Source organism: Diadema antillarum, unplaced genomic scaffold, assembly GCF_040938485.1.
Source record: "Diadema antillarum isolate AM-2024a unplaced genomic scaffold, OU_Dant_1.0 scf00000197, whole genome shotgun sequence".
NCBI classification, from domain to species: Eukaryota; Metazoa; Echinodermata; class Echinoidea; order Diadematoida; family Diadematidae; genus Diadema; species Diadema antillarum.
Genome location: NW_027271086.1, coordinates 1503246 through 1528409, shown reverse-complemented (window position 1 = coordinate 1528409; position 25164 = coordinate 1503246). Strand labels below are relative to the sequence as shown.

Here is a 25164-nt window from a genome sequence, read left to right as displayed (position 1 = left end):
TGAATTTGTCAAAAGACACATTGCAGAGATCTTGCTGTGCATTTGCAGTTCATGGTCATGAGACCCTTTGTTGTAGTACACTTTCATTTAAAGATACTTTTTTTTTTTTTACATCAAAGTTGAATGCATTTGGATTAAATGAGTGTGGAATGGTGTCCTGGTACAATGTAGTTTACTGTTTGGCAGGGTAGGTTTGTGTACTAACTGTAGACAGTTCACCAAAAGTACTGTAGGTCATCATAAATTAGCATACATGTACACGTGAAACAGAGAGAGAAAGAAAGAGAACTGATCTGGGCTAGCATATTGAGTGATATTAAATGGATACTTGGGTAAAATTACACAGAAATCAGCAATCAGGGGGGAAAAGAATGCATTTGCCGTAACAAAACCTGATTATTGTTTGCTCAAATCACCTTCAAAAATGTATCCAATCTTCATTGTGTGTGTAATGATGAAGATAGAACACATGTAAAAACATGTGTCAAGCATGCGTGCCATTCATAAGAGTACATTGTAGAATAGATCTTACATGCAAACAAAAAGACAGATTAATTATAGTAGTCCCACACGCCCATATCTGTGTTAGTACCCTGGTCTTTAACTGCTCATTTACATTCTGCTACTGTACAAGAAAACCTGGAACATTGTATTCATTCAATTTTGTAGACTAGACCTGTGCCTGGCTCTCCATCAATCATTGGAGATTATTGTAATAAATATCATAGAAGTTGAATTGACGTGATAATGGCTGAGGTGATGATGATGATGATGATGATGATGATGATGATGGTGATGATAATGATAGGCAAAGGTCATTGGGCAGAACGCAATCATGGTAGTATAATATACGGTATTGGATTTCAATATTTCAGCGAGATTGCTGCTCTTGATAACATCAGAGAAATGGGAAGTAGCGATACTCCATTGCCTTCCACAATACACACACAGTTGTACTGTAGCAATGTGAGTGAAGATTTTTACAGACATATACAGTGTGCCCATGATACCAAGCATGATATGACACCAGTGATGGTATGACACCAGTGGTAGTATGACACCAATGGTGGTATGACATCAATGGTGACATGACACCAATGGTGATATGACACCGGTGATGGTATGACACCAGTGGTGGTATGACATCAATGGTGACATGACACCAATGGTGATATGACACCGGTGATGGTATGACACCAGTGGTGGTATGACACCAATGGTGGTATGACATCAATGGTGACATAACACCAATGGTGACATGACACCAATGGTGTATGATACCATTGGCAGTATGACACCAATTTTAATAGTGGTACATGTACATGATACCAATGATGGCATGATGCCAGTGATGGTACAACATCAATGGTGGTTATGACACCAACGGTGTGTGACACCAATGGTGGTATGATAGCAATGGTGTTATGACACCAGTGGTGGTGGCAGTAATTCAGCATGTATGCAAGACCCTGGGGAGTCTTGGTTATGCTTTTGTTAGGAATAATTATGATGATATACATGTGTATTAATAATTGATTGGATAAAATGATTGATTAAAAATAGATAAGTTTATACTTTCATAAAGACAAACTAGCATTCATCACACATACAACAGTACATATCAATGTACATGCATGCATACATACACAAACATACGTGTACTTACACTTGTATTAAAGTATGTACAATGTACATATGATACATACAATTGTGTACATACAGTATGTTAGCAATTTTTTTTTCTTGCTGTTGGGGAGATTTATCTCTATTTTGAAGTTCTCCCACCCGATTTCCCTTTGATAGGAGAACGAGGATTCAGCGGTGCAGACCATGATCAAAGAGACGCTGGTTCTGACGACCAAGGACCACAAAGTCTGGAACTGGGAACTGATCGGGGCGGCCATCAAGGTAGGGTAGACCAGGAACCAGGAGTCCGATTGGGACCAATGTGTGTTCCCATTCCCCAGCAGAGAAAACCTAGAACCATAAAATATTTCGTGAAATGTCATGCTGCATCTTTCATTGGGCAATCATGTTTCTGTAGGGGTTGGTTTATTGGGGGGGGGGGGGGAGTAGTCTGCTATTAAGCAAAGAAGGACATTTTAATGGAACAGCCCCCTTCGTAGTTGCGTCAAACCACCAGAAATATCTTTATAAAACTTTGTGCATCTTTTTCAACTGTATGAAATAAGATACTGAACAGTAGATACATGTTTTATTTGTGCAATGAGGCTATGACGACAAAGCTTGTGTTTTAGAATAACATTTCTTGCTGATGTAATTTGTGTCCCACAAGCATTTGTGTCATTTTTGTTGTTAGGAATCTTTTGGGGTCAAAAATTTGTATGACTTACATGTAAGTCCTGATTTTGCTAGTTTGTGAGATCAGCCATATAAGATATGATGTGGTGTACTCAAATGTCTGTTACATCATTGTGCCCTCTCTCTTGAATGAAAGATATTTCCCTTAAACACTTTCGGGATCATACAATAAGTGGCCTCTATAAACACATGTTGTGATGTGATGAACATGAAAGTCTCAAGCATTAATCTCTTTTAATAGACGATGGTAGACCATGATGCAAACCAGAACATTAGATGACCATGGATGTATACCCACTAAGCTAAGGAGAAGCTCCGTGGAATAGTGTTCCCCTAGTGACAAGTTTTTCCAGGTTACACAAACACTGTGATAAGCTTGTGAACATACTTTTCTCTTGATCTATGTCTTCAACATGTTTTGGTGTAAGACCAAGAAATATAAATGTGTACATAAGAATATAATGGGTGATTTCAAGTTTGGTGCTAGTGCTAGCCCCCAAATAACAGCCTTAAATCGACCTCCCGTACCGACGGTCAGATTAACGAGGCGATACCGATCAAAATTATCGATCACCAGCACTAGGTGTTGGAATCACAGCACCGCGAGCTCCGCGGGAATTGCGCGACGAAAAAAGTGATGGCGCATAGTTAAAGTCAAATATAAAAAGATGTAGCCAAAACTGCTTAGTTTTAGACACGTAACGAAGAAGACCGATTAAAATGCCACAAATTTCATCCCTTCTTTAAAACACAATTATCTTTATTTTGCTCCCAGGCTCAGATTTCTATGGCCATGTCTGGAGTGTTTGTGTTCTTTACGTATGCGATCATTGCATTGGCATAGACTTTGCACGTAAAACGTGCATCTCTTATGGAAGCGAATACGGGTCTCGCATGGCAACGCTAACACCAGCACCGAACTTGAAATGAAGAAAATGATAATCCCCAGGGGCTAGTGTTAGTCAATAGGGAAAAAGCACGTAAATCGCTAACACAGACGGCGGAGCTCGGTTCAGCAGACGACATTCAACACCGAGCCCAGCACCAGCAACCGGAAATACGTCATAATTTTTGAGGTCAACTCCCAACACCGACGTGATTTCAAGTTCGGTTTTATCGCCGGTGCTAGTGCTGAGATAGCACTAGCACTAGCACTAGCACCGAACTTGAAATCACCCAATGAATAGTGTTTGCTCTTTGATTGAATCCCAAAGCAGCATGTTTGTACTATGCAAACTAGTGATGGTTTATTTGTTTTCTTCATTTCCAACCAACCCTCTCTTCCCACACTCATCCCTCTGCAGAAGGGCGGGGCCAACCTGAAGAAGTTTGAGGATGCCAACATCAACAGGTGTGTTGGACATTATGTGACTCTATCAGTGTCTTACCAATCAGTATCCGTTTTCTCATCTTCCTATTCTTCTCTCTCACCACCCTGTTTACTGGCATTTCTGTCGACATTGAGGTGTGTTCTTCCTTGTGCAGATTTTTGTTTCTAGTTTTTTTTTCTTCACAACGGCGATAGTAATCTGACCTATGCACATTCATTCTAATCTTGTTTTGAATCTATTCTGCCAGCATATCTAGTCCTGTCGTCTCCATCTGTTGCCCAGGAAGCTGGCAGCTCGTCATTGTAAACACTCTCAAGGATGCAATCGTTTTTTATTGCTTCTTATGCTTCTGGTGCCATTTGGCCGTCGGATAAGATAGTCTGAGTCAAAATCAGATGGAATTACCTCCAAGATTTGCAATGGTGGTGCGTCATCTCAAAGTTTAGATTCTCTTGGATTCTACATTCATTATCAGAAGTCTTTCAGTTGCTTTTAAGGGTCTGAGTAATTTCCTACATGAACATTACAAACCCACAATTCTAATGCCATATGTTCACCATGAGTCATATAGGGCTATTTTCTACTTTGGCACATCCCACTTTACTCTCCTTATGAAGAAACCAAGTCTCTCTGCCAGAAGAATTATACTCTGGGATTGGTTTCAAGTTGCCGACACCTCCCTCTTGTGGAATTACCGCAAATTTGTTTCGTTTTCGCCGTTGCTGAGTGGAAATAATGATGGTTATAGATATGCTGCCAAATGCACATCAAACTGAAACTGTAGAAAGATACTGCCAACTGGAGGAGCTTTCCCATGATTTATTGAAGCACTGCTCCCATTTGGTTGAGTTATTGGACAAATTTGTTAGTGTGAACACTCCATATTCAGTTATTCATGACTTACCCTCTCTAAACCATGGGCTGTGCTACCAAAGAAACATTCTGACAGTAATAATCTGACAGTAATAATAATCAGGCAGGAATTAGGAATTATGGATCCGAACTTATCACATTTACTTATATAGAGTGCTATTGTAGCCAAAACATTGCATTGATTATGGCAGAATATAATGACACTTGTTTTCCGATAGATTTTATGTTTTCTTCATCTTTGCTCCTGTTTCTGTTGTGGTTGCCTTGATCATTATTTTATGTGATTTCATTTATTTCAACATCCAAATAATATACAGTGTAAGTTTATTACAAAGTAGCAATCATCATTTGCAGAAGCAAGTGAAAAAAGAAGAATAAGATACATGTAATACAATGAAGTAAATATGAAAATGTACATGAAGTGACCAAATAGTATACATCCTCCAAACTCATTTATACAAATATTTTGGTCTTTGTATTTGCAAATTAAAGTAGCACTGATATCATGTTGACATGAGAATATCATCTTATACATATTTTCTAAACATTTGCACCCCCCAGATTTTTCCGTCGCCTGGTGGAGTTCTACAAGCCGATGAGCAAGCAGTACTCTGTGATCAGTCTTGGCCGTGAAGTGGGGCGGACCAGCGAACTCCAGACCTACACCATCATCGGCTGCCAACTACTCAACTTCCTTCTCAACTGCGACGAGGTATGACACAATTTGATTTCGGTATCAGACGGGACACAGAATTTGCCCTGTCGATTTTCATGTCAAATGGTTACCATGTCGACAGTTGAAGCGTGCTATCATGGTTGGGTATGTTTCCTATAGGGGTTAGAGACAATTAATCCAAGAGATAATGAGTGAGACTAGTCTAGCTCATCAATCTTGAGCTATCCTTTGGATTTCTTCTGTGCATAATGCCAAAATATCAGAGAGAAATGTCTGAGTATTTGCAAATTTTAATTTGGCGGTGGTCACGTCAACAATGCTTTGGTGTTGTACAGTTGCCATGTTGATGGTGAGTAGGATGGTGGTGATGATAATGGTGGTACATGTAGTAAGATTGTAATGCTAGTAAGAGTAGTATTTAGTGGTGGTGATGGTGACGGTGGTGAGCATTATGGAAGTGGTGGTGATTGTGATGGTGATAGTGGGGTTGGTAGCGAGGATTAATATGTCACCCTGCACCACAAAACCGACAAAGAGTCGCCAGACATGGAATTTTTAGTGTTAAAGGGCATATTCTGAAAGTGCAGACTTAAAGCTTTAAAATGATGTATAGCTCAGTTCAAGTGGACTCTCCTATTACCTATCTCATTATTGGAAAGAAAGCACACACTCTGGGAAAGTGTGTACTGAGAAAAGAGTCTCTGATGTTTAGGGTCTATTAAAGCCCTTTATTTCTAAAGCCGTGCTCTGTTCAGTGAATGGGACAAAAAACAGGATGTAAAACTCGGTAGGAACAACAATGAAGGGATTATCAGATTAGGCTGAAATTGAGCATGCCTTATTAACACATTCTATCACTGACCAATACCAAGCTTCAAAGCAGTAGCATTTTCCTTTCAAAAGGTATTAGAGTTGAAAGCGAAGAGTGTGTATTAAAAGGTTTATATTAAAATGAAAAGGGGCCTCTAAGACACACCTAATCACATTATTTTGCAAAAAAAAAAAAATGTTCTAGAAAAACTGCTAAAGACACAATTTTCTGATCGTTTTATGATCCCAAATTTTAGAATAAGAATTGCTCTTTCAGAAAATATATAAAAACTTAAGATTGACTAGTTTGACCCGTTTCACCTACATGTATTTTGAGTCCTTGCATAAAATCAGAGTGTGCGATATGATAGTGGTAATTATGGTTAGTATGAGGGTGGTGATGGCGGTGATGTTGGTGGTGGTAAAGGTGATGGTGATGACGAAGGTGATAATGGTACGTACATGTAAATATGATATTAGTGATGATGGCCAAATAACAACGATTACAGATGAAAGTGAAACTGTTATATGTAGTAGTGGTAATGATGATGATGATGGTAAAGATATTGAGGTTGATGAAATTTGTTGAGTCACCTCCACTCATGATGGCAAAGGTTAAGATGTAATGTTGACAAATGTTACTGCATTATGCTAATGGCGGTTGGCAATGAAATAGTATCACATTTGATGGAGACTGAAGTGGCAGTTACACTTTCAGTGTTAAGAGATAGCATGAATGATAGAAATTGCGGTGGTGGTGGTGGTGTTCTTAATGATTATGGTAGTGATGATAGTGACAGAGATGATGATGATGATGAAGACGACAACGGTGATGATGGTGTTGATGACAATTGTGATGATGATAATTGTGATGTTGATAATGATGACACTGATGATGGTGATGATGATGGTGATGATGGTGATGCTGGTGATGCTGGTAATGATGATGAGATTGTGATGATGATGATGATGATGATGAAGAGGAGGATGAGGATGATAATTAAAATGATGGCAACAATGACAACCCACATACTGACGGTAAACCTCTCTGAACCTCATCAGGCTGATGCGGAGAAGCTGCTGATGGAGCTGGCGGTGGACATCGGTGACTGTCTGCTGGAGATCAGCATGGCGCCGCGCAACGAGCTCCCGCCCCAGGCCGTTTTCAGTCCCGCCAGCATCCAGACAACACTAAGCCAGGACTATTTCCTCCTGGTGGGCAAACTCTCCCAGACACACGAGGGGGAGAAGATTCTGGAGAAGGCCGGGGTCTTCCAGTAGTAAGTCCCCCCTCTCCCCCTTACCTAGATTCAGGGTTGCCAGAGGTGTGGTCAGCTTTTTGAGTCGTGACTAGTGATGAGGAGTCACTATGCTTTTTCATACCACTGTGTTACAGTGCATAGCACATGGGTTGTCATAAATCTCTGTATACAGTACTGTATGATGCTTCTGACTATCTGTTTTTGTTTCGATAGATTTTGCAGCAAACCACAATTTGTTATGTTAGTCAAACTTTGCGACCGCATTAATCCTTTATAATGTATTCTGAGTGCCATTTACCACAGAAAGGCCCATAGCCTTGTACGCACTGTCAATGGTCCCTGGTACGGAAAGGGTTAAAAGTAATAACACGTCACCCTCCCTCTCTTGCCCTGTATTTTCCAGCCTCCTGGATGTATGTTCCATGCCACACCATGAGACCCTACAGAAGCTGGTCCTAACCTGTCTGGACTACAAACGGGATGGCTTGGCCAGGACGGTGCTCAGCAAGATGCTGGCCGGAGCAGCAGAGGTGGGTGCCATCGTCGTCATAGAGATATCGAGATGTTGTGTTGCAGGCCCCTCACAGAGGAGAGCAATCACAAAATATGCCCAACATATAGGGCTATGAATAGGACTGAGGAAAGAAGTCCTTCAGAGAGTGTAGTGTAGTGTTCAGAGAGTGACCAGTAGTGCTATTTGGAGGACTCCAGTGTAGTGGCAGTAGATAGTAATGAAACAAAAAATGAGCATCAGACAGAACATTGTATGAAGAAACTACTTAGGAGATTGATTTATTTGTCATCTTTGTCTACGTGCCGTACAGTTCAATTTTGCATGGCGGGGGAATTCTTGGTATCACCAATACCTAGGTGCCGTGCGCAAAGCAGCATTTCAGATGCATTATCGGATAGCTCAGGGGACAAACTTGCCCCAGTTTTGGCTGCATATGCACTCAGGTCATGTTCTGTCTTTATCCAGGGGGATTTTCTGTTGAAGATTTCTTCGCTTTCCATCATGTGACCAACACATTGAAGCCTTGCAATAGTGAACCATGACTCTAGGTTACCGCAAGTCAGTAAAATTTAGAAGTTTTCAGCTCCTTCAAAGCTGAATAATAGCCGAGAAAAATAAGGAGTGACAATGGAAACGCAGGCAAATAACTCCATTTAATCGTATGGGAACTGCGACACACACAAGACAACCGAAAGCGACAATGGCACCGAGGAATCCCACGTGCATACCTGTGACAGGGCTCTTGAGCGTGCGTAGAAGGTTTCTGCGCATTGGCGGTACAGAGAATTGCAATAAGCTGTATATTGCTATTCAAGTACATTTGATGGGATAACAGTATCATGCAAAACCAAAATTTCCATCTTGTTTTCTGAATACAAAATTGTCAAGGAATGCAGGAGTTGGTGTCATGACAGAAGAAATGCCCATGTAGCATTACCAGTGTTTTTTATTTTTAACTAGTCGCAAAGATAAAAACTTTTCTTGAATGCCCATTTGTTGCTAAGTGTGCTCACAATTTTGCAATCAATTAGAGCTATACGTAAATGACTTTGGGAGCCATATTTTTTAATTTTGTCATGCAGAGCTTCAAGGGGCATGCAAGAACAATGGGTACACCAATGTGTATTGTACCTTAACTTGTTGAGGACGGTTTGATTTTGCTACAACACGTATTTCCCATAGTCGCTTGCCCGAGTATACTCGGGACTCGTCCTCAACGGGTTAACATGGTGCATCTGATTTTGCTCTAGTGTTTGATTGGATCCGCATGCATCTTATCAATGATTCTTTCCCCACCCACAACCCTTTGCCTTCCAGTCGATGCGGCTGTACGCCACCAACCACCTGCGGGTGCTGCTGCGGGCCCAGGCCCCGTTCTTCCACACGTGGGGCATGGAGCTGCTCATCACGCAGCTGAACGACAAGTCGCGGGCCATCAGCTCGCTGGCCATTGACGTGCTGGACGAGGCGTGCGAGGACGACGCCAACCTCCACAGCCTGGTGCACATGAGGCCCCCGCTGCTGCACATGGGGGACAAGGGCGCCCTCCTCCTCACAAGGTACAGTAGTCGTGACAACAGTTGATTTTCCCTCTTTTTTTTTTTCAAGCTCTAGCACATGCTGTGAAAGGTAAAAATGTTTACACAAGTATTTTTCATGCTTGATGGAGGAAGATGATTTTAGCATATTTTTGAATTTGCTTTTTGTTGATCAAGCACCAGTGATAGGGTTTATTGACATTTTACAAAAGCCTGCACATATTCATTTTTCGTGTTGGTATTACTGTATATTGTGCAAAATTCTCAAAAATATTTTCCCAACTGCAAAATTATTCATGTTTACAGTGATACAATTCATATAATGAGACACGAGGACTGACAAAAATGAGTCTTATAAGAATTATCTCTAAACATAGCACTTTGTCATGATCCAGCTCATGATGAGTAAGCGTGAAGACTGATTCCAAGGATGGACCTACCAGGAAATTGAAAACAAAGAGGTCTTAGAGGAGGCTAACGGATTCATTGAGGAAAGATTATGAATAAAGTCATTAGTGGTCACCAGAGTGTGAAAAGTACTGTCACTGGAGTGTGGAACAAAATTAAGATATGTGTAGGTTGTCTAGTAACTGCTTGCTTCAGTTATTTTAGGCATATTATGACCTCATTGAGTGTTGCACTCTCTGCATCATGCTTGTAGTTATTTTCATTTTTTTTTTCATTCTTTTCCGGAAGATGACAAGACTTACTCAGAGATTGCTTTCTTGCAGGTTCATGTCCACCACCAAGGGCTTCAAGTACCTTCACGACGTCAACTACGTCGCCCACGAGCTCGAGCGCTGGTTCACGTACTTCAACCGCAAGTACGTGACGCTGGTAGAGACCGAAATCAACGAGGCGTTCACGTGCTACCACCGTCCCAGTCCCTCGGGCGGCTTCACGCGCCGGTCGAAGGACGAGAGGCGGCACAAGAAGGACGTGTACGTTCCCGTCCACCTGTACGGCCAGCTGGTCAGGCACCGTGGCGGCTGCGAGCTTATAGAGAAGCAGGTGAGACTGCCCCCTGGAGTTAAATCCATTGCGTATTTATGTGTATCTTACAGAGGTGAAGACCTGAATCATTATGTGTGGAAAGTTGAGATGGCTAGTAAGTTCATTGCACTTACACTTGTACTTTGAAAGAGTGCAGTGATCATCATATGTAAAGTGTATAGTAGTGTCCAATGTTTGGCCTATGTTGAAAAAAAAATGAAAAATGAAAAAATGAAAAAATAAAAAATAAAAAATTACCCATTCTGAGTCGAAAAACATAGAGATTTTTCCCTTCTGTTTCCTTAATAACCTTGTCGATTACAAGTAGAAGCCTTTAAGATATGTATTATGACATAGATACTGAAAAGGGCAATGATATGGTTCAGTCTACCATAGTGTGTCTGCCTTGCAGTCAAATGTCTCGGAATCCAGGCCCAATGAGTCTAGTTGAGCAGTGTTGTGTGTTATCATGCCCTCCCCACTAGCAAAAGGCAAAACACTCTTTCCCTCAGATAGGACATTAGATAAAGGATGTGTGTGGTGGAGTCATAACTGACGCACATAAAAGATCCCACTTCACCTCCTTGCAAAGAGCAGGGTGCTAACCCGATGGAGTGGTCTGCCCCACATACATCGTGTACCCACGCCAGAAACAAGCGAATAATGTTGACCCCTCATGATACGCCCCCAGGTGACGAGCAATAGTCGGCGAAAAATACTGTATACGCCATATATTTCGCGGGGGTTTTATTTTCGCGAATTTCGCGAGTCGGGAGCTAGTCGCGAAATTAACAACACGCGAAAATATTACCTTCCAAAATGAATCCCTTACCTTGATGATACGAACATTTCAGTACTAGAATACCATGTCACGGCTTACCGAACAGACCATACTGGCTAAGCTTGTTCACGCACGTCCACGTCTACTTACGAATACTGTAGAGAGCCAATCCATTATCGCAAGGGGACCACTCGTCAGAAATCTAGCGCGATGGACTTAACCACTTCAAAAATGTTGAATTCTATCTTACTAGTTCGCAGACTTTGGTAAGTTTTTTTCATGCAGTGTATAACTAGTATCATTCTTATTTGCTAGTAAGTTGAAAATTCACACTTTCTTTGCCACTTCATATTTTCTCTGGTCCCCCAATCGCGAATTTAACCACTCGCGAAAATGTGTGACAGCGGCAATTCGCGAAAATTTATGTATGCGAAAATTATAGCGCATACAGTATCAATGAGGCACATTGTGCCCTATGAAGAAGATAAAGAAGAAGAAGCATAGGTACCAATTGCTATTTTGTGTAATGCCCTTTTATGCACATACAATGTACATCGTGCATGCATAAGTGGAAGGTCAGTGTTTCTTCTGCAGCATGATAAATTGTAAAGTATGTCTATCTACAACTCCTGAGGATGAATACTGCTTCATTTATCCGAGTGTTAACTATCATCTCATGCAAACTTTTGAAAGAGCCTTCCAACATGAACACAGATGTGCTAATTTGGATGTCACATTATCTTTGATGTACACACATTGTTAGCGAGGTAATTCTGCTCGATGTGTGTTTATTATATGTTTGTTTTATATATTTCTCTCAGAATCACATACCCGAGATGTGCGAAGTGATTCGGTTCAGTGATGTGGACAGCATGGACAACATCCTCAACTTGAAGGCGGCGCTGTGGGCAGTGGTGAGTCAAAACGAAAAGGCAGTCTTGCTTAATACAGACTTCATGTTGAGCATGAGATTATGAAGCTTTTAGCGCTGTAGGCAGAGAAATTAGGCAGATACAACAGAATTGCCAACTTGTATGTTCTCCTTATATTAAGTTTGATTTTGTCGTCATGCAAAAGAAGTACTGGGTAGACATGTTTTTTGATGCAGAATATTTTTCTCTGAAATTTGATCTAGCATGCTGTATGTGTGGAATTTTCCTTCGAATGAAAATATCTACTTTTCCATGTGTGTACATCTGTGGCTGTATGTGTTTGTGTATGTTCATATTGTGTATGCTTTGTGTGTATTGTTGTTGTCACAAAAAATTCATGCTGTGAATAAGGCTGTCGGCCCCCATTCGCAAAAATTTCATGCTGCGAAAATATTATACAAATGATGCACAGGATAGAGTGCGTTAGTGGAGATGTAGCGCAGTCGAGGGTATTTACAATTGTGAAACATGCACTACATTGTAAATACCCGAGAGTGAGCTGCATCTCCACTAACGCCACAAAATAATCCTGTGCATCATTTGTTATATAAAATGGGTCGAAAACTAACAGCATTTTTCACGTACCTTTGTGGATCAAGATGTCCGAAGATGTTCGTCCCAAACATTTACGCACGTCGCACTCGGAAATCCTGCACATAAGTACTGTACGTATAAGAGTATACGTACGCCACACATGTAATGCACACAAGAAAGGCCGGCCGGCAGCCCGAACTAGAAGTTGTTTACAGGATTGACAGCGCGTATAGTAGCGTGCGACGCACTTGTAACAACTGATTGAGTGCGCACCGCTAGTGCAAACATTGTGACGTCGGCCGTGTATGTTAGTGAGAAATTAATACAAGCACACGTGACTCATTTCAGCGCTTCCAATTGGCTACATTCTTGAACCCATTTTATAACGTGTTTTACAGTATGAGTATGTCTCTCAATTTGCTACTGTTTTCTGTGTCCATTTGTCTGTCCATCCCATGTCCCAGGGTCACACAGGAAGCACAACGTGGGGCCTGAGGCTGCTGCAGCAGGAAGGGATCATTCCGGACATGTTGAGACTCGCTGAGGAGTGCGAGGTCTTCTCAATCAGAGGGTACGTTGGTAAAAGACAAAAATGATTGTTGCCTGACTGCCAGAAGAGCCCTAAGGCCTGCGCACTCGAAAAATTACAAATCATTGATGATTACATGATAGAAAAGAGCTTTCAAGCTCTGTTGAATCATGTCACAAACCAAAATTCAATTATGTGGTCGAAAAATCATGCTAGGGCCCTTCTGCAAGGCGGGTGACGAAATACAATGTACATTGTATTAGTCAGACTGTACTTTAACAGGTCATGTAGGTTTTTTGGCAGTGGTTGGTTGCAAGGACTGTATGACATGCTGTATACAAGTTTGTGCTGACTGCTGTGTGCAATGCATACTTCGCAAATTCCTCAAGTCAAGTGATGTTATCAGATGCATCAACACACTAAAATGTTTCCTGTGGTATCATTAATGCAATGCATGAATCATCGCCAAGGAAGGAAACCACTGAAATTTGCTTCTTGGAAAGGGATGTAACCTTTTTCTCCATTCCATCAAATTTAGTCTCTTTACAACAGTGTTGCGAAAGTCATGATTTGAGAAATATCATGCACTATCACCTTGAATGACATTTTGTGATTTGCTTTGCCAGTGAGATTATGAGCTGTAAGATCTGTTGTTGTTCCTCTGTCATGTTAACAGGACATGTTTCTATGTGCTGGGACTGATCAGTAAGACAAGACAAGGTGCAGACATCCTTAGCTCCCTAGGTTGGGAGAGCATCCGTCACTGCCGCGGAGACTACTTCCCCGTCCAGGAGGACCGTGACATCAGCACGGTGACACTGCCGGTGACGGAGGAGTACAACCACAATCACCGTGAGCTGTCCTCCCCAGTCAGTCTCCACAACTTTAGCTCCTACAGCATGGACAGTCCCAAGACGCCGGGAGACGCCGGCCCAAAGATCGACCCCAACGTCAAGTTCTTTGCGGGAGAGCCCAGTCCCGTGCAGAGCCCGATGACCATGGGAGCGGCGCCAAATTTTTTCCTGGAGGTCACGGGGGATGTGAATACCGGTGTTGACGGGAAGATCCCAATGAGTAACGAGGAGAGGGCCCCCTCGCCGAGTCCGCTGGCGCGACTCAGCAAGCGGGATAGGGTGAACTCCGCCACAGAGCAGCTGCCCGGCATCACGGAGGTGACCGATGGCATGAGGACGGTTTTGGACCGCGTGTCGCGGACGCCGCTTCTGAGGCGGGCCCAAACCATGCCAATGATCGAGGGGCAGGACGACGACGAGCCCCCTCCGTTTGATTCGGTCATCACGAAACTGCGCAGCAATAGCGACGCGAGCTCACGGACGTGCAAAGACAAAGGGGGCGGCGAGGGGGTGCGCTTCAACCAGGAGGTGCACGAGCGCTCGCGGGCGCAGTCCCGCGACCGCAGCCACAGCCTCAAGCGGCGCTGCGACAGCAACGAGAGCGGCAACAGCAGCATGGGGTCCAAGAGCCGCAGCGAGAGCTTCGCCACGGACACCTCGCAGACCAGCGGCGTGGGGTCGATGCATTCCAATCCCTCCAGCCCGCCGGTGGAGTCGTCCATGTCTAGTGTCAACACCGTCACGAGCTCGCACACTGTCAAGAGCATCCACTCCTCGGACACGCTGCGAAAGCGGCACAACCTGAAAAGGACTCCCAGCTTCGTGCGCAGGATATCCAAGACACTCTCCCCCAACCTCAGCTCGTATTCCAATCTCTTTGAGACCAATGCGGCTTTCACGTCCGCGAGAGATGCCCACGGCTATGCCACCCTGAAAGCCCTGAAGCTCCAGCACAGACAGTTGAGTCAGGGAGAGGCAGACAGTTTGATGCGGAGGGCGTCTTCTTTTGGGAACCAAGGAGACCCAAGGTTCAGGAAGACGTCAGGAATGGTGGAGTAAGTGGAAAGATATCTTTTGTCATATTTTGTTTATTGTACTTCTTCTTGTTGTGTTGTATCATTGTAAGAGGTGTTTCAGACTTGTGGGATTGGTTCTAAGTTGGTTCTCAACTGGTTATCAGTTGGATCTGTGTGGTACAAGAGTAAAATTACAATAGTAGGTCATATGTACGTCAAAATGTGCATGATGGGTTTCTGAGCCTGAAAATTTGCACCCTCATTTATTGCCACTTAACCCGTTGAGGACGGGCTGATTTTGCTACAACAAGCATTTCCCATAGACATTTGTGCGAGTATACTTGGGACTCGTCCTCAATGGGTTATAGTTTAAGTGCATGAAATGATTTTGCAATATTACATTTTATCTATTTCTTATGAATGTTGTTTTGTGTAGTATGCATTCTTTTGTGCATTTTATGCAATATATTACTACATTTCATATCTGTTCATGTTCATCATTTGAATATCCACAATAGCTTTGTAGTTGGTCGTGACTGGATTAGTAGCAAACATATTGTCATATATTTTAAAGCTTTGTTCTTTCTTTTTACCATCTGTTTATCTTTTCCCATGCACTTACAGTGTTCTTTTTATTTCCTAATATATTATACTACAGTGTAGCTATTTTATTGACTGAAAATATCACCACAAATAGAATAATGAACACACAAATGATTATTAGACTTCATATCAAGTTTGAAGTTTAAAGGGGATGGCTAGTAACTGATCAGTGGGAATCAATGGGAATGCTGAGGGATGATTGTTCCAATCCTTGTGGGATTCATTTAAGAGTACATCATGTATCTATTCTTGTGTGAAAATTATTTGCTTTAGAATGGTCTCATATTCAAGTAATGTGCAGTTTAATGCTTTCAGGTAAGCGTCCCTGGTCAGTGACGGGGCATTAATCTGCACATTACTTGAATATGAGACCGTTCTGAAGCAAATAATTTTCACACAACAGTATATATAATGTACTCTTAAATGAATCCCACAAAGATTGGAACAATCATCCCTCAGCATTCCCACTGATTCCCACTGATCGGTTACTAGCCATCCCCTTTAAGTATTGCTGTACACAGAGAAAAAGGCCCGTGTGCCTATTTTGATGTATGTGCAATTTGTTATAGTAATTTTACTCCTACTGATTTCTTCAAATATGTTGTTAAAATGTGCCGGAAACATCAAGAGTGAAAAGTCTTGGAAGATGAACACAAAAGCAGCAGATATTCTTAGGCAGTGGAGGAAAGTTTGGAAAAGGGGGGGGGGGGGTGGCAAACATTGTCTACTAAAGGGGCTCATGTGAGGGTGTGGTTCAAGCGCCACACAACTGGCATTGATATTAAGGATTCGAACCAGCACTGGCTGTCAGTGGGAGTTCAGTAGTCTAGTGGATAAGACACCTGTCTGCTAATCAGAAGATTGTTGGTTCGTGTCCAACCCAAGGGCGCATACTTTTGCGAAGCCACGCTCATTTTTGTAACGGAATGTCACCCCAAGACAGGCAAAAATTTGTGATTTTGTGTACATTTCCTATGGAAAACAGTGCTCTGTCATGAAAGTCATAAAAACCTGATTTTTTTTTACAATTAATCACTTTCATTGATTAGTTTTGTGCTAATTATGGTAGAAAAGTGGTCAGTTACAATTTCCAAGGAAAAAACAAAGGAAAAACAAAAGTTGAAAAACAAAGAAATACATAAGAAATTCTGAAAACAATAAAATACATAAGAATTGAAATGAATTGTGGAAGTTTTTGTGATGTACAATTGTTGAATATGCTAAAACAGATTTACAGATCAAAAATTAGACTCTCAATGCTTTTAATTAGGCTAATATATGATCTTGAGCTTAATTTGCATAATTACTTAATTAGTTACTTAATTAATTTCCCCCCCCCCCGGTCTGAGCATAGCCAAAAAAGCCCGGCCCCTTTAGGGTTAAAATTGTAAAATTGTAGTTCGGATTTTAAGGAGATTGAAACATTTCGTGTATTAAATTCATAACATATTTTTGTTTTTAATATCAAAGGTAGATTTTGAGAGTTTTGTAGGACTTTGAATTGGTTTGAAATCACTTGTTTTGCATCTTCACTACGTGAAGATGTGTGAATGATAGAGAAATCCGGATAAATGATGGTCAGATAATCCAAGGTCGGACTTTTAAGAAAAAAAAGAAAGGTCATTGACATTGGTTACAGGGATAGTATAGTATTGGTGGAGATGAGGATTTGGCTTTTAACTTTTTGCGAGATACCGAGAAACCACTCGTAAAAAAGTACAGAGCATACCATTCTAAGAGGAATTCAACATTTATTTGATGAAAATTGGTTTTGGAATGGCTGAGACATCCAAAAACAAAGTAAAACAAAGCGATCGTAATAAAAGGTGGGTCCCTTCTTTTATTAGGATTGCTCTGATTTGGATATCTCTGCCATTTCAAAACCAATTTTCATCAAATAAACATTGAATTCCTCGTGGATTTACATGCTCTTTCATATTTCATAAGAGGTTTCTCATTATCTCACCCAAAAATGTTAGAAACCTGAGGTTAGGTCTCAACCAAAGCTGTACGATCCCTTTAACTATTATTCCCCTCGGCACATTTGTAGGAGTGTGAGCATGAGCTGCCTGGAGAGGGCGAGTGTCTTATCTAAGGCCCCCTCGATGAAGTCGCTCCATCCAAGCACCTCAACCAGCTCCAAGATGGAGTTCATCGGCCTCTGTCTGCCCGTGGACGTCACCCTCATATTCCATGTAAGTCTTTAACGCTGCAAAATCAGGTACATTGTAGCTGGCAATATTTTGCATTGCTTGAATGATTTTGCAAGCGTTCAGCTTCCGCTCTCATCTGCCCTAGTGTGAGATACTGATGGGATTGATGATGATTATGATAAGAATAACAATGATAATGATGACGATGATGGTGATAATAGTGACAATGGTTCTGATATGACATATGATTGCAAAATATGCCAAAAGGAAACATGGTGATTCAATCAGTATTCTCTATCAAACCTATATACAGTTGAACCTCTCGTATCCGGACAAGTCGGGACCGGGGCTCATCCGGATAAGGGATTTGGCCGGATACGGGAGACTCAATGCTTTATACTTGTACATACATACACATGTACTGATGTAGCCCATTGTAGTACCACATTGTAGTAATGTGTATACTGCAACCTGTTCATTGTTACATTTGGGGATGTTTGGGGATGTTAAAATGTCTGAAGGTAAGCAATTTGGAAGGAAATTTGATGTAATGTATGTTAATCATGTTGGAAGTAATATGTAATTCATGTGTGTTTGTATAGGAGTTCTCAAGGAGTTGGGAATCCCCCTTTCCTCCCGTAATTATTTAAAAAAAAATCACGGCGAGATTGCGTCCGTATAATAGAGAGATCCGGATAAAGGGAGGCCAGATAACAGAGGTTCAACTGTACTGAAAGTATCTTTGGTGATGTTTTTCTTTTTTCTTTTTCAATAAATATAAAAACCAGGATATCACTTTGCTGGCATCTTGCAGTGTTTTACTTTTGTGTAAAGTCCTTTCTGATTGCTTTCAAAGTGTTACATACACTCATGTCAGAGTGTACTTGAAAACATGATGTATTCGTGGCATCAAATTTTCGCGTATTGGAGCTGATGGCCTTTTTCACGGCATGAAATTTTCGCAAATTGCCACTGGCTTACAATGCATAAAGTGTAGACAAGAACTTTCGCTTGCATTTTAATTTTAGGAATCTTGGCTCTCGCGAAATCCGCAAAATTAAAATGCACACAAACATTCCTTGTTTTACAGTAAGTATTCTGTTTGCATGCCTTCATAGGAGCAGTACCTATTCAACATACATGCCTCCTGTGTTGATTTTTCAGTCCGACGAGAACCAATACAAAGGTGGACACAGCGACCACACGAGTCAGGCGGTGTCCCCGGGAGTCTTGTCCGACATTCACATACCTCAAGTCCAGGTCTACAGCCCGGATTCCGGCTCAACCTCGACCAGCAGCGCCGCCGGGGCTGCCCCCACCAGCCAACTCGTCTCGGCGTCCCTCCCAGGCAGCACCACAGGCCCGCACCCCCCGGAGCAGAGTGGAGTGGCCCACCAGCACACAGGGACCCAGGCCCACCAGAGGAGGGAGGAGGGCTATTCCACGATGTCCAAGGGGGAGGACGGCGAGGAGGAGGAGGAGATAGCCCCCCTGGGGGAGGGGCAGCTGAAGGAGGTGGTGGTGGCGGCTGCGGCAGCAACCCAGGAGAACCCTGACAACAACATGCACTGCCCAGAACACTGCCTGGCCTGCACCAAAGTCAGGACCAGGTCCATGGGCAGTACCGAAGGTGAGGGACCCTTGACAAGCTTCAGCTAGATGATCCAATAATACAAAAATACTACACACTTGCAGATCACAAACCTCCGCCAAAGCAGTAGGGTCACTGATGCCATTAAACTTTGCAAGCATCCTTTAAGAAAAATGTTCTGGATATAGATTATGATCTGGACCACCACCTAAAACTACCTGGTAGTCACTTGTTCCTTTTACCACCACAGATCTATCCTGGAAATGTCACCAAAATCTGGCCATCAGTTTTAGAGTAACATGGACAACAGACAGGCAGGCAACCCACGCCCCCCCCCCCCAAAAAAAAAGCCACCCATGCTGGCAGAAACATAATCTCCCAGGCGCGGTCAGAGTAGTTTCACATGTTAATTTCATGAATGTGAGTTGGCCCACGAAGATAAACACATCGGACAATATAACAGGTATACTGTATGAGACAACCTTAGGATGGGTGTACTTCTTACAGAAATGTCAAGCATAAGATATTACTCTAAGACAAGTTTTCATGGCGGTAAGTAGTGCATAGACCTACATCTGTAAATTAAATGGCCTCTTCTTTTATTTTATTTACAGTTATCAACTTGTTTTGATAACCTCTGTTTTATGCGCCGATGTCCCCATGCATTTTGTCCGCGTAGGCGATACTGGCTCTGGACCGCACCTGGATGACCCATCCTCCCTGGTCATCTTCCAGCCGGTGGAGCCCATCCAACCCCTGCTGATGCGTTCCCGCGGCAACAGCTCGGCCAGCGCCAACAACCCGTTTGGGAGCAGCATGGAGAACAACACGCCGACCAGCGTGGGCAGCACAGAGACCAGCCTCTCGCAGGGCAGCCAGGAGGTGGTGCGGATGCGGGACGACACCCTGCGGGGGCGGGAGCTGATCCGGCGGGAGGTCATCCGCCTCGTCATCAAGATGAGCAGCTCCGTGGGCATCAAGGCTCAGGAGGAGGGGTTGCTAGGGTAAGTGTTGTTGCCAGAGGAGGAGCTGCCAAGTCTACCCCGATCCTTCAGGTGGCTCCCTGAAAACTTTAATTTCTCTTCATGTCACAAAAAGAATATATCAATGAGCCCCTGATTTTGGTCCTCTTTTGCCCACTGAGATGCAAATCACCCGCGAATAACTCCCTGATTATTTTTTGCTTCTGCGTGAGTATGTTGATGGCCCTGATATTGGGAGCACGGAACATTTGAAAGTGCAAACCTTATGAAGGTCATCACTTGGAAGGGATGAAAATAAGCAATGGATGTCTGAAGGATACTGCACGCAAACACCAACGTAAATGGTGATATTTACATGGATTGAATTAGACAGATTTTTGATAATATTTTGCATGGATAGATCCTAGACAAATATGTACAATACACTTAGTCACTTCAACTTTCTGGTGTCCCTTATTTGTCAAAAGACTAAAAAAAAATGTAATCCATTCCTTCAAGCCTCTCTTTAATGCTGACTATGTATATACAGTGTGTTCGGTATTCATTTGTATTATAAAGCATCACATAGTTAGTATATCATATACAATGTACATGTGTACTTTATAGCATCATATTCTCATGCATCTGATTCTTCAAAATACATGTACGTGTATTAAAGTGATGAATTGTGTAGTAGATTGGTTTCATGAAAATTTTAACTTACAAGTTTACATATTCTAGTGATTGCCACATAGAATTTGTTTTCCATCCCATGTTATCTGGTATTCATATCTCACTTTTTTTTAATGTCCATTGTCTTTTCTTACATCTGTTACAGGTTACGGGAAAAGTTCCCACGAGCTTTTGAGAGGACGTGCCTGTTCTCCGACGTGGCCAACCTGCTAGCCACCAGCAGCTACCGGCTGTCTGCGAGGCGATTCATCCAGGAGCTGTTCCAGGACGTCCACTTTCACGAGGTGAGACATTTGCTGCGTCAACCAAACAGACTCCTAGTAAATACATGTAGCTGGTCTGGCGCTTTCTTGATTTCGATGGGCTTGACCAATTGACAGTAAACTAAACATTGGCTTCTTTGTTTGGTGGGTCGAACAACAATCAGAGAGTAAATAAATGTATAAAAAGAAATGTTTGTCCCACTTTTGTGACTTGGCATTTTTGCAACAGCCCCATACATAAACCTGTTGAGGACGAGCTGATTTTGCTGACACCTGCCAAAGTATACTTGGGACTAATCCACAATGGGTTAAACGGGCCAGTGGCCATTCATATTTACTTGCCCAACACTTAAGTTGTAATTGGTCAGGGCAGGTTGGAACATTGACTTTGCATTTTTGACAATTTTCTTGTTTGCTTTTACGGTATCTACCTGATCTCCTTATCAACGCCACAGGGTACTTGGTGTTAAGATATGTGAATGTCAATGCCCACTAGAAAACAAAGAGTGAATGGTCACAGGTGTAATGGAACAGATTTTGCATGAGATGAAAGATGAGGCGCTCTAGTCAGTTAGTCAGCGTTGTAGAGTCTCTCACCTTTCACTGAGTGCTAAATCTCATGACCATACACAGTTTGTTTTATACAACACCTCAGCTGTTTGGTTGAATTTGTCCTTTAAGTTATGATTTCTCCTTCTTTTTCTTGTCTCTGTCTTCCCCCACCCCAGCTCCACCACGAGGCAGAGAGGATCCTGGGTCTGGAAGAGAGTAGTGATAGTCCATCCAGCTCCTCAGGTTCCTGATATAAGTCCAGCCCCGACCCCTCCCCCTTTACCTCTGACCTGTGACCCTTGATTCCCCCCCCCCCCCCAATTCCCTGACCTTTGATCCCTTGATGACCTCAGCCAATCATGTGACATTCGCCAAGAGAGCCAAGTTTTTGAAGCGGGAAAACGAAACAGAAAAATTCCTCGATGTGCTAATCACCAATGTCGTGTACAGAGACACTGCGGGGGAAAATGTTTGTCGTGTTGAATGTGTCTGATTCTGCTGGTTTGTTGGTCTGTTTGTTTTTTCCTCCACGAGAAGAAAATGTGCCAACAAACATTGAATCGTTAATGTGCAATAAGCAACTCTTTCTGTTTTTTTGAAACCGACTCCTTCGAATGGTGTCAAGACAAATTTTTATTGATTGTCTGTGAGACAGTGTGTAGTGTCAAGATGTTTGAGCCAGGCTCTTCATGAAGAGTTGGAGGTTCAAAAAAAAAAATGTAATGTAAATGTAACAATGAAAACATTTTCATTGTTATTTGAATGAAAATATTTTTGTCTGTGTCAATTTCTCTTCTTTGTGAGATCTACACGTACTGCGTACTGTAATTTGAGAAGAAGAGAGTTAGATTTTGCCTCGCATTGCTTCAGACCTGTACAAATGAGGATATTGTACTATATACATTCAGCTTAGCCACGAACAAAGTGTGTCCGTGAGTACGTAAGTCTTGTTTCTGGTGCCCAGGCGGCCGGTGAAGGTGTAGGACGTGTTTACTTAACCGTATATGCAAAAATGACTCGTGTACACATGTGTTCATTTCGCTTTGATTGGACATGTGCATGTGTGTTCTCCTGCAAGCTATAGAGCCATGCCCTTGTAGCTCACAAATTTTTGTCCATATTAAGTTTATGTCTGGTGAAAGAGTAGTTTGTGTTTGTTTGTTTGTTTGTTTGCTTGTGTGTGTGTGTGCATGTGTGTGTGTCAAATTTCATGCAATATTGCAGGAGCAACTAAGGTCCTAGTTTTGCAAATTTGATGCCATTTTTGTTTCCCTTTTTTTTTCTGTGTTTTGGAGAAGGTTAGTCAGATGTTACAAATCAACAGTATCAATTGCATTCGAGAATTGTTCTTTGACATGAATTTCTATCATTCTTCGTTCATCAAATTCTGTACCGTTCGCAACAATTTGTTCACAGATGACCTTCAATCATCAGAGTTGCTAGTTTTATTAAAGGAGCCCGGCCTCTAGTTTCCATTTTTGCCTTCTAAAAGGCAGAAAAACAAATATTGGTCACGTGTCAGTTCACAACAATAACACTGGCAGGTTTTGTTTTTTTGTTTAGCCCCCCATGCTATTCTTATCATTTTATAAGAAAAAGAAATGGCATTAGTGTAAGTAAACATGACTGCCAAGTCAAATTTTGAATTCTGTTCAAGTCAGTTTTGAAGTATCACACATGTACAGGCTGGCCAATATTTGGCTGTAATATTCTGCCATAACAATTGATGGTTGTCGTAACAACTGCTGATTGTTAAACTACTGGTTGTTTTCATAACAACTGTCGGTTGTCATGCATTAAAAGGACTTTCATAACAAGAACTTTCAATACTTTTATAGATTCAGTAGGTTACCAGTATGTTCTTTAGCCACCAGTACACAATTTTTTTTTTCATTTTTTTTTTTTTTTTACAGTGCATTTTGAAGTTAAGATGTTGGGTGTCATAGATAAAGCTTTGTGAAAATAACAGGATTTTTTTTTTTTTGGTCAAAATCAGGTATGAAGTAAGAAAACTACAGGAATCGTAAAAGGAATGTTTTCACACAGCAATGCTTTTTTTTTTTTTTCAAATCGAACGTATATGCAAATTTCATGAGGTGATGCTACCACCACTATCCCACCAACTGGTTTGTTTGGGGAAAAAAGAAATGATTTAAAAAAGGAATCATAGGTTGGTAAATAGCTTTAGCATTGATCACTTCTCCCCTGCAAAGTTATTGATGCAAAGTTAAAGGACATCTGTAGAGTGGTGTGATGCCGTAATACAATTCATTTTTCTTTTTAATATCCATTCAAACATGGAAAAATTCAGTGAAGACTTGGGTGAAGGCTAGTGGGAGACTTTGGAAGAGATGACATCACCACCTCATAATTTGCATATTTGTGGTTGTTTGACCTTTTGGGGAATATGAATGCTGTTTGAAAACTTGTCAAGCTTTAGAATTCTGTAATGTTCTTATAGTATCCTTTTTTTTTTCCCCCTCATGAAACTACTGCCGTTCTGTTTGGTTATACAGTATGTTGTGAATGAACATGGAGAAAGATGTATGTTTATCTGTGTGTTTGTGTTTGTGCTTGTGTGTGGGTGTCATGTGTATTATGTGTTAGTCTATGTGCAAAGATGCAAAGAGATGGTAAATGGATTAGTTAACATTATGTTTCTTATGTTTGTTTGTCATTTGTTGGTCGTTGTTTTCTCTCTTTTTTTTTCCAGGCTTGCTGGAATTTCATGATATGATGATATTATGCATTGATGTACAACGTTGTACTTGTTTGCAGAAAAGGGTGCACGCAGCTGCTAATTTTTCTGGGGAGTAAACCATTTCCACACTCTTACACGTGGAAGACAGTATGCTTATTTTCTTGTCTGTTACAGAACTTTATATGTGTAGGATGTTTTCTTTTAACACAACTTAATGGACTTTTCAGTTACTGTAGATAATTTGTGTGTCCTCGACAGCAATATCATCATGTAGCGCATTATGTTAATTTACTCTCTCGGACTGCACAGATAAAATATATACTTAATACAAATATATATATATCTATATTTTTTTGTTTCATTTTGTAAAGTTTTATGTACAGACTTTTGTTGTTTGCAATACTTTTTGTCAAACTTTCACGGTTACACCTAACTTTTTCACCCTTGTCCGCCTCGGACGAAGGCAGTACAGTCTAGTAGATCAGAGTTGAGAAGTTCAACTTCAACTTTTGTCTTTGCGTACTTTTTTAGTCTTAGATCTGTACAAGATATCCCAGAATTTTGGTATCAAATCATGGCATTTTTACCTTTTTATTGATCTCGCGGTTGCCCATCTCGCACGCCTTGGTTGCTATTCGTTAACCAGGCTAATGATATTTTTCGTGGATGTACAGTATTATT

The 25164-nt window shown here is 41.7% G+C and overlaps 1 protein-coding gene across 1 annotated transcript in view; it reads left to right on the top strand.

Moving 5' to 3' along the window:
- LOC139723713 (rapamycin-insensitive companion of mTOR-like) overlaps window positions 1–23650 on the top strand; it is a 126033-nt gene extending 102383 nt beyond the window's left edge. The window contains exons 17-32 of the mRNA XM_071634934.1: window positions 1804–1908; window positions 3627–3673; window positions 5088–5238; window positions 7075–7292; window positions 7678–7804; window positions 9106–9347; window positions 10058–10337; window positions 11922–12014; window positions 13031–13137; window positions 13772–15004; window positions 17619–17763; window positions 18886–19206; window positions 19270–19351; window positions 19992–20316; window positions 21113–21251; window positions 21959–23650. Of these exons, the coding sequence (XP_071491035.1) occupies window positions 1804–1908; window positions 3627–3673; window positions 5088–5238; window positions 7075–7292; window positions 7678–7804; window positions 9106–9347; window positions 10058–10337; window positions 11922–12014; window positions 13031–13137; window positions 13772–15004; window positions 17619–17763; window positions 18886–19206; window positions 19270–19351; window positions 19992–20316; window positions 21113–21251; window positions 21959–22033 (3690 nt within the window). The 3' untranslated portion in view covers window positions 22034–23650. The remainder of the gene's footprint in view (window positions 1–1803; window positions 1909–3626; window positions 3674–5087; window positions 5239–7074; window positions 7293–7677; window positions 7805–9105; window positions 9348–10057; window positions 10338–11921; window positions 12015–13030; window positions 13138–13771; window positions 15005–17618; window positions 17764–18885; window positions 19207–19269; window positions 19352–19991; window positions 20317–21112; window positions 21252–21958) is intronic.
- Window positions 23651–25164: the final 1514 nt, after the last annotated feature.